The sequence below is a fragment of the Carlito syrichta genome, unplaced genomic scaffold (assembly GCF_000164805.1).
Source record: "Carlito syrichta isolate Samal-C Ts95f unplaced genomic scaffold, Tarsius_syrichta-2.0.1 Scaffold313398, whole genome shotgun sequence".
Taxonomy (NCBI): domain Eukaryota; kingdom Metazoa; phylum Chordata; class Mammalia; order Primates; family Tarsiidae; genus Carlito; species Carlito syrichta.
In genome coordinates, this window is record NW_007257494.1 from 219,347 (window position 1) to 229,994 (window position 10,648).

The 10,648-nt window shown below is 37.6% G+C and overlaps 1 protein-coding gene across 1 annotated transcript in view; it reads right to left on the minus strand.

The window, feature by feature from the left end:
• Positions 1-10,648, minus strand: part of BOLL (boule homolog, RNA binding protein) — a 51,663-nt gene that overhangs the window by 22,329 nt on the left and 18,686 nt on the right. Inside the window, exon 7 of the mRNA XM_008070427.2 lies at positions 3,416-3,520. Within this exon, the coding sequence (XP_008068618.1) occupies positions 3,416-3,520 (105 nt within the window). The remainder of the gene's footprint in view (positions 1-3,415; positions 3,521-10,648) is intronic.

A 10,648-nucleotide genomic window follows, 5' to 3' on the forward strand; every position in this document is an offset into this window, starting at 1 on the left:
TACTAAAACCTATGGGACATGACAAGAGCAATATTAAGATGTAAGTGTACAGCAATAGATGCCTACATAAAAAAACGAAAAACATTTCAAATTAAAAAACCTAATGATGTACCTCAAGGAACTAGAAAAGAACAAACCAAATCCCAAATAAGTAGAAGAAAAGAAATAATAAAGATCAGAGCATCATTAGTTGTTTACTACTATGAACAACTGTATGCCAATAAATGGATAAATTCCTGGGTGCATGCAACCTATCAAGATTGAACCAAAAAGAAATAGAAGACCTGAACAGACTAATAAGAAGTAACAGTATTGACTCAGTAAGATAATTTCTTCTAACAAAGAAGCTCAGGATCAGATAGCCTAATTAATTCTATCAAACCTTTGAATAAGAATGAATACCAGTTCTTCTCAAATTATTCCAAACATTTAAAGCAGAGGGAATTCTTCCTAACTTATTCTATGAGGCCAGCATAATCCCGAAGCCAAAACCAGACAAGGACACAACAACAAAAAAGAAAGTTACAGGTCAATACCCCTGATAATCACAGATATAAAAATCCTCCACAAAATTCTAGGAAACTGAATGCAACAACACACCAAAAAGATAATACACCATGATCAAGTGGGATTTATCCTAGGACTGCAAGAATGGCTCATCAATATATACAAATCAACTAATGTCATACATCACCATCAAAAGAATAAAGGAAAAAACCATATGGACACCTCAAAAGATGTAGAAAAAGCTTTTGATGAAATTCAATATCCCTTCATGATAAATACTTAATAAATTAGTGATAGAAATAAAAGTTTCTCAACATAACAAAGGCCAGATATGATAAGCCCACAGCCAATATGCTCCTGAACAGTGAAAAGCTGAAAGCTTTCATCTAAGAATTAGAATAAGACAATGCTACTTATCACTCTACTCTTATTCAAAATAGTTCTGGAAGTCCTAGCCTGAGCAATGTGGCAAGAAAAAGAAATAAAGGGCATCAAAATTGGAAAGGAGGAATTAAGATCGTCCCTGTTTGTAGATGATGTGGTCTTATACATAGAAAAACCTAGACTCTGCCAAAAAACTTAGAAATAATAAACAAATTCAGTAAAGTTGCAGTATACAACCAGGATACAAAAATCAGGAGCATTTCTATACATGAATAACAAACTAGCTGAAAAAGAAATAAAAAAGATAATCTTATAATAGCTAACAACAACAACAACAACAAAAATCAAGAATATATTTAACCAAGGAGCTGAAAGACCTCGACAAGGAAAACTACAAAACACCAATGAAAGAAACTGAAGAGACTACAAATAGAAAAACATACCATGCTCATGAATCAGAAGATTTACTACTGTTAAAATGACAATATTACTCAAAGAAAAGTACAGATTTAATCTCTATTAATATACTAATGACATTCTTCATAGCAAGAGAAAAAAAGCCCTAAAACTTGTATATAACCCCCAAAGACTCCAAACAGCTAAAGCAATTCTGAGCAAAAGAATAAAGCTGGAGGCATCACATTACCTCAAACAGACCTCAAATTATACTACAAATTTGTAATAACCCAAACAGCATGGTACTGGGATAAAAACAGACACTCAGACCAGTGGAACAGAATAGAGAACCTAGAAATTAATTTACATATCTACAGTCAACTGATTTTTTGACAAAAGTGCCAAGATCACTCACTGGGGAACAGTCCCTTCAATAAATAATGCTTGGAAAACTAGACAAGAATATGCAGAAGAATGAAACTAGAACCCCCCTCCACCTCTAAGGTTATACAAAAATCAGCTCAAAATGGATCAAAGATCTAAATGTAAGATCCAAAATAATAAAACTACTAGAAGAAAACATAGGAAAAAACGCTTCAAGACAATGGTCTGGAAAAAGATTTTTTGAATAAGACCTCAAAAGCACAGTCAACAAAAGCAAAAATAAACAAATGGGATTATATCAAACTAAAAAGATTCTGCACAGCAAAGGAAACAATCAACAGAGCAAAGAGACAACTTATTTAATAGGAGAAAATATTTGCAAACTACTCATCTGACAGGGAATTAATATCCAGAATATACAAGAAACTGAAACATTTCAACAGTGGAAAAACAAACAATCCAACTAAAAAGTGGGCAAATGATCTGAACAGAAATTTCTCAAAATAATACATTCAAATGGAAAACAAATACATGAAAAAAGGCTCAACATCACTAATCAAAAGGGAATTAATTGCTAACCAAAACTGCAATGAGGTATCATTCCACCCTTATTAGAATAGCTATTATAAAAAAGACAAAAAGTAACAGATGTTGGTGAGGGTGTGGAGAAAAGGGAACTCGTATACATTGTTGGTGGGAATGCAAACTAGTACAATCACCATGGAGAACAGTATGGAGGTCCCTCAGAAAGTACAACTGGAACTACCATATGATCCAGCAATCCCACTACTGGGAACTTAATCAAAGGAAAGGAAATTATTTTATCAGAGAGACATCCTCATTCCTATGATTTCCTGAAGCCAAAATATGGGATTGAGCTAGGCATCCAACAACAGATAAAAGGATAAATAAAATGTGCAATATATACACCACAGAATACTATTCAGCCATACAAAATAATGAAATATTATCACTTGCAGCTACATGGATAGAGCTGGAGGACATTAGGTGAAATGAGCCAGGAACAGAAAGTCAAACACTACAAGTTCTCACTCACATGTGGAAACCAAAAAAAGTTGATCTTATAGAAGTAACAAGTAGAACAAAGAATACTAGGGGCTGGGAAGGGTAGAGAGAAGTAGGGATAGGGAGAGATTTGTTAAAGGATACAAAATTCAGCTAGGAGGAATAATTTCTAGTGTCTATGCCACTACAGAATGACTGTAGTTAACAACAGCGCATTACATAGTTTAAAATAGCAAGGCGGAGAATACCCAACACAAGGAAAGGATAAATTTTTGAGAAGAGGGATATGCTAATTATCCTAACCACCATTCATTTTATGTATCAAAATATCACTATGTATCTCATGAATGTGTGCAGTGATTATCTGTCCATTAATAAAAATAAAATGAAAAAATTTTCTATCAAGGATTAATGATCTCTTTTTATTTTTATTTTGTTTAAAGAAATAGACTTTATTGTTTCAGAGCACTTTTAGATTCACAGTAAAAATGAGCAGAAGGTACAAAGAGCTCCCATCTGTCCCCTGTCCCCCATATGCACAACCATCCTATTTTCAACATCCCCCCACTACGGTGGTACATTTGTTACAACTGACGAACCTGCATGGACTCATCATTATCACCCTACTTTTTTCCAATGGATTCTTTAATGATCTCTTTTTAATTAGTAGTTGCATAAGAAAGAAATAAATGAAAGTCATCTGGAAAGAACTGAAAACATCATAGAGAATTTTAATGTAATTTGTGTTTACCTGGTAGTGATATGCAGGTTGCTGATAAATGGGCTGAGTTACCATCACAGGGGAGCTAGACATAGAACGTGACTATAAAAGGAAATAAAAATAGAAAAATAATTTTAGGCAAAATCCTTTAAAATAGTTCATAATAAAATTGATCTCAAACTATTACCTAAGCCCATTCAACTTATGGTTTATGATTAGAAATGTTATTTTTCTACCTCTTATTGATGTTATTGCCAACTCTACTGAGTCTATTTATTTATCACAGTACTACTTCCGTGTGGTTTCATTTCCACAGTAATGCTAAAACAACCACCAGAAAAGTTGGTTTTAGTTTGAAACTGTATTACCTCCAAATATTATGAAAATATAAGAGAATATTTAGAGAAAAATGGCAGTTGGGCTTAGGGTGATACTGCCTATTTCTGTTGTGGAGACCAGAAGTAGACAGTTAATGTTTACAATAACATTTAGAACTGATTGAATAATCATATCTGGTTTTCCCACTACTTACAAATAATCAATATTCAGTTTTCTTGTTATACATTTAATTAAGGCAAATATATTTTTATTGTAGCATTTGTCAAATTCTGTTATCTTAGTAGTCTTTAAAAAAAAATTTTTTTTTTGAGCTGAAGTCTCAATCTGTTGCCCAGGCTGGAGTGCAGTGGCACACTCACGACCACACAACCTTGATGTACTGGGCTCAGGAGATCCTTCCGCCTCAGGCTTCCAAGTAGCTGGAACTACAGGCATGCACCACCATGCCTGGCTAATTTTTATTTATTTATTTATTGTAGAGACGAGATCTTACCAAGTTGCCCAGGCTGGTCTCCAACCCCTGGACTTGGGCAATCCTCTTGCCTTGACTTCCTAAACTGCTGGGATTACAGGCTTCAGCCATTGAGTCCAGTCTAAATTTCTTATTTTTAAGGGGTGAGGTACAATTCAGGGTTAGGTATACAGATGCTCATTATGCAGGTACCCTTGTTGATGAGGTGTGCCCCACCCACTCCTGGCAGTTTCCCACTAATGCCAATCCTGCCTCCCCTCCCCTGCCAGTTTCCCACTACTGCCAATCCCTTTCTTATTGTATTATGATAATTGTTCAAGGACCCCTTATGAGTGAGAACATGTGGTACTCAGTTCTTTATTTCTGTGATGGATCACTGAGTATGATAGACTCTAAATCTATCCAAGTTGCTCTGAAGCTCATATGTTTGTCCTTCTTCATGGCTGTGTAATATTCCATTGTGTATATGTACTACATTTGGATATTTTAGTAATCTGACATTTAAATACATTAACTATTCAATAAACTTATAAGTGATTCAACAAACTTATATGTCTTTGTCTGAAGAAAGTTCAAAGTGACATAAGTGGACACTGAACATTTACCATAATACTGTAAGAAAGGGATTGGCAGTAGTAGAGTACTGCTTGGAAGGAGGGGGGACACAGCATCAATAAGCGTACCTGATATGAAACCAGGCAAAGCAGGGACCAAAGGGAGGCCCAAACCTTACCTATATGATGATCACTTGTATACCTAATCCTGAATTATACCCCACGTCTTTAAAATAAAAAAAGTTCAAAGTGAGAGAGTAAGCCCCAAAATAGATTATTTAAAACCAGATCATTAATAAAACAGGCAAGTTGTATGCACGATAGGTAAAACAGGTTCTAACATAGCAATTAAAATTCAATTTCTAACATGGGATCTAGCTTATATTGTTTTATTTTAATGTTCACACCCTGCAAACTGAAGAAAAATATCACACATTTCCTCAATTCAGACTATGGTATGCTAATAAAATCGTACCACAGATTAACAATAGAAAGTCATAATAGAAATTACTATATTCACAGATTAAAAAAGAAAAATGATAATTTCCTCAGATACAGAAAAAGCATTTGTTAAAATTCAATGCTTTAAATGATAAAAACTCTTAAAAATGGAATAGAAAATAATTTCCTGAACAGATTTAGGGCAGTAATCCTCAATCATGGATGAGTTAGTCCCCTGGGGAACATCTGGCAATGGTGGGAGATGGTCTTAGTTGTCATAACTATGGGTAGGCTGGGGATACTTCTAAACATCCTACAATGCACAGGACAGCCTTCCACACCAAGAAATTATTTGGCCCAAAATGTCAATAGCATCAAGGTTGAGAAAATAAGAGTATCTTCCAAAGCCTACAAAGTGTGCATATGTATGTGTGAGCATTTATGTAATGCTTAATGGTGAGTCACTGAACCTGTTGTTCCCTTTTTAAAGAACAAGGTCAAATACTATTATTATATCAATACTGGAGCAGAGACACTGTCAGTGCAATAACTTGAGGGGAAAAAATGAAAAAGAAAAGAACTGAAGGAAATAGAAGTACATAAATGTTTGTGTAAATGAGAGTTTGGCAGGGTTGCTGATACAATATAAACATTAAAAATCAAGAGCGGGAGTCGGGAAGATGGCAGCCGAGTCAGTCGGACTATGTGAGTCCCTGTGTGAGTGACTGAGTATACGGAAAATTTTGTGTACGTGCTGGTGAGCGAGTGGGCGTGTGAGTGACTGACTGACTGAGGGCTAGGGAGCTAGCAGCCAGGGCTCTCCTGGTGCAGCAGCTGGTGCCGCAGTGGCCAGGCTTGGACCCTAGCGATTCCCAGGACGCAGATCCGAGCACCATTTTATTCTTCTTTCCTTTCTTTCCTTTTTTTTTTTTTTTAAATCAACAAACCCTCCCTGGGAAGAAAATGCTGGGAGAGACTGTCTAAGTGGGGCTCATGAGAGGGTGGCCAGGCCCCTGATGCAACAGCTAGTGCTGTAGCTTCTCTACTTCATCCCTGGCTCTTCCCAGGTTGCAGAAGCCCAGCATCATTGTTTTTTTTTAAATGGACAGAAGTTTTCCTTTGAAAAAGTGGCAGGGAGAAACTATCGCCCCAGGCTCTCCTTCACCACTGAAGCAGGAGAGAGACTGGTGGTTCCTGGCTTTTCTTCACCACTTCAACACCTGGCAGGGTTCTGGCAAGGCTGCGGAAGGAGTACAGAGGAAAGTTCCCATGGAAGAGGACAAGAGAGGCACCCCACCACCATCTTGAAGGCGGGGCAGGAAAGTGCACCAACTTGCTCACCACAGAGCAACAGACCCGATCTCTGTGACTGGCAGATCAACTACTCAGGGATTGATCATGGCCCATCAGGAATATCCTGAGAGCACAAACTACAGAGGGACCTAATGAGCCATGGGTCAAAGGGTGTAACCAGAAAAGGATGAGGAAGAACTCCAAAGAGATCAGTGGTGAATCCGGGGCTGACCCAAACCCTCTCCTCCCCAGCAATTCTCTGAACGTCAGACCCACACAACTGGGCCACGACTGAGAGGGACAAACCCAGGTGGAGCCTGGACGTCAGTTGCAATAGGAGAACTTCATTTCAGGATAGGCCTGGCTGGGGCACCGTGGGTGAGAGTACATACCTGGGGAAGAGACAATCCCGTACCTCCCCATGGGAGATCTCCCTGACCATACGAGAGTGGGAGGGGAGGACTGCAGTCCCATCTACCTCCACTGCCCCTCCTCCTTCCCTGCTTCGTTCCCTGAGGAGAGAGTGAAAGAGGTGGCTCTGCAGGACAGACCTGAATTGAAGTACAATTACAGAGCCTGCAACAAGAGAACAGGTTTTTAAAAAAAATTTTCCATTATTTTTTAATTAAAAAATTTTTTTTGACTGTTTGCTAGTTCATCTATTTAAAAAATATTTTTCCTTTGTACATGAATGTGTATGTAAGGGTTTGATCTGCATCCCCCCAATTTTTTTTCTTTCTTTTTTTTTTCTGTTTCTTCTTATATTTGTTGTTTTATGTTTATGTGTGTATGTGAATGATCAGAGTGTTCATCTTTTGATCTTGTTGGTTTTTGCTCTTTTGTTCTGGGTTTTTTATATTCATTTTTTATAGTTTAAGATGTGTGTCAATATATTTGTGAGATTTTGACCTGAATCACTTTTTTTTTTTTTTTTGAGTTGGAGTCTCACTCTGTCACCCAGACTGGAGTGCAGTGGCCGCTCCTGGCCACTGAAGCCTCAACCTGCTGGGCTCTAGCGATCCTTCTGCCTCAGCCTTCCAAGTAGATGGAACTACAGGCGCACGCTACCACACCCGGCTAATTTTTTGATTTATTGTAGAGATGAGGTCTCACCAAGTTCCCCAGGTAGGTCTCGAACCCACGGGCTCAGGCAATCCACTCACCTCAGCCTCCCAAGGCACGGGATTAAAGGCTGAGCCACCGAGCCCAGCCTGAATCCCTTTTTTTAAAAAAAATTTTCCTCCGGTCTTTCTTCTCTGTTCACTTTGTGCTGAGCATGTGTGAATGCTTTTAGTTTTCTTGTTTTTTTGGTTGTTTATTTTGCTTTGCTTTGTTGTTACTGCAGTTTGTTCTAGGGTGTGTGTGTGTGTATGTGCTAAATTGCTTTTGCATTGGTTTCTGCTATGCATCGTCATATAGAGTAGTGGTGGGGAGTGGGTCTCAGGGAAAACATACCACAATAAATGAACATTTTAATTTGCAGGTAGTCTCTGATTCCTAGCGCCCCATCCTCTACTTCATTCGAATTTCAAAAATTACAAGAGACAGCAAAACTTCCCATCCACCATCCTATTTCAAAATAGAACAAATCCAGAGCTTGGATCAGGGAAGAATAGAGGACCGAGCAAACGTCGGAAGGGAAAGCCTCTCCCACTGACACTGAATAACCAGAACTAAAGAGAAAAACAAGAGATCTGTTATAAATGAGAAAAAAACAAAGGAAGGCCTCAGGCAATTTCAAGTGTACCACAGACAAAACTCCTGAAAAATCAGACCTTGGTGCCCAATCAATGGAATTCACCAACGACTGTTCCCAGAAAATGACAGGGATTAGGGAATGGATGGAAAGAGTGAAAAGGACTCAAGAAAGACAAGATGCGACATTGAAAGTACCTGTAACAGAGATTTTGGCAACAAAAAACTTCATACAGTAAATAAATAACAAGATGACAAGCATGGAAAGCAGAATTAATCTAGCTGAAGAAAGAATCTCAGAACTTGAAGATCAGAACATGAAATTAACCTGATCTGTAAAAAACATAGAAAGAAGACTCAGAAAGAAAGAATAAAGCCTACAAGAGATGTGCGATTATATCAAGAAACCTAACCTACGCCTGATTGGTATTCCAGAAGAAGAAAGGGAAATGGAGAACAATTTGGAGCAAGTATTCCAGGAGGTAATCCAAGAAAATTTCCCCATCTCATCAGAGATATGACCAGCCAAGCACATGAGATGCAGAGAACCTCCACAAGACATCAAATGAGAAGACCAACACCTAAACACATAGTAATTTGTCTACACAAAGTAGGCACAAAAGAAAAAGTCCTAAAGGGAGCAAGAGAGAAAGGTCCAACTACCTACCAGAGAAAACTAATCAGAATAGCAGAACTATTGGTAGAAACACTACAAGCAAGAAGGGACTGAAGCCCTATATTCAAAGTCCTCAAAGATAAACAATTTAAACCAAGAATTTCCTATCCAGCCAAGCTCAGCTTCATCAGTGATGGAGAATTAAAATCCTTCCCAGCTATCCAATCCCTAAGAGATTATGCAGCTTCCAGACCAGCTCTACAGGAGACACTTAAAAAGGTATTAAGCACAGAAGAAAGAAAAAAAAGAATGACTACACACTTCCCAAGAGAACAGCAGAGCACAGAATCAACAGAGAATACAGTGCAACAAGAAACTTGAAAAGACACACATATATTAACCCCAAAGCCAAAAGAAAACAAATAAACAGAGAAAAAACTTTATAAGAACCTCATGACAGGGAGAAACAATCACATTTCAATAATCAGCCTGAATATGAATGGACTAAATGCACCACTGAAAAGACACAGAATAGCAAACTGGATAAGAAACCATGACCCAATTATTTTCTGCATCCAGGAGACTCATCTCACCACAAGGGATACACACAGACTCAAAGTTAAAGGATGGAAAACAAGTTTCTAGGCAAATGGATCACAAAAGAAGGCAGGAATTGCGATCTTAATATCAGACAAAACAACCTTTCAACTACCAAAAATTTAAAAAGATGCAAAAGGACACTACATAATGATAAAAGGTTTAATCCATCAACAAGAAATATCCATCCTAAATAGATATGCATCCAACACAGCAGCATCAGCATTTATAAAGCAACTACTAAATAAAAAAAGATATTGACTCTAACACTATTATAGCAGGGGAATTGAATACCCCACTGACACCCTAGATAGATAATCAAGGCAAAAAATCAACAAGAGGATTCAGAAGCTAAACCTGACATTTGACCAAATGGACTTAATTGATACCTACAGATTATTCCACCCAATGACCATAGAATATACATTCTATTCATCACCACATGGAACATACTCCAAGATCAATCACATCCTTGGCCACAAATCAAGCATAAACAAATTCCATAAGGTTGAAATTTTGCCATGCACATTCTCAGACTACAGTGGAAAAAAATAAACATTAAAACCAACAATATTTCCCCAAATCCAACAAAGACATGGACAATAAACAGCATGATGCTGAACAACGATTGGGTCAACACTGAAATCAAAGAAGAAATTGAAAGATCCCTGGAAACAAATTAAAATGAAGAAACATCTTACCAAAACCTCTGGGATGACATGAAAACAGTTCTAAGAGGGGAATTTATATCTCTATGAGCACACATAAAGAAAATGGAAAGACCACAAGTGGAGAGCCTAACAAATCACCCAACGGAGCTGGAAAGAGAAACCACCAAAACCCCAACTTTAGCAGAAGAATCCAAATCACCAAAATAAGAGCCCAAATACAGGACACAGTAGACAAAAATATCATAGAAAACATCAACAAAACAAAAAGTTGGTTCTTTGAAAGAATTAACAAGATTGATGGACCCCTAGCCAGAATGACCAAGCAAAAGAGAAAAAGCCCAAATAAACACAATCAGAAATACAAAAGATCAAGTCACAACTGACCCTGAAGAAATACAAAAGATTATCAGAGATTACTATATACACCAGTATGGAAAGAACTTGATAACCTAAATGAAATGGAAGACTTTTTGACATCATACAACCTCCCCAGGTTGAAACAAGAAGACATTGAGACACTAAATAGACTAATAACAACCCAGGAAATTGACT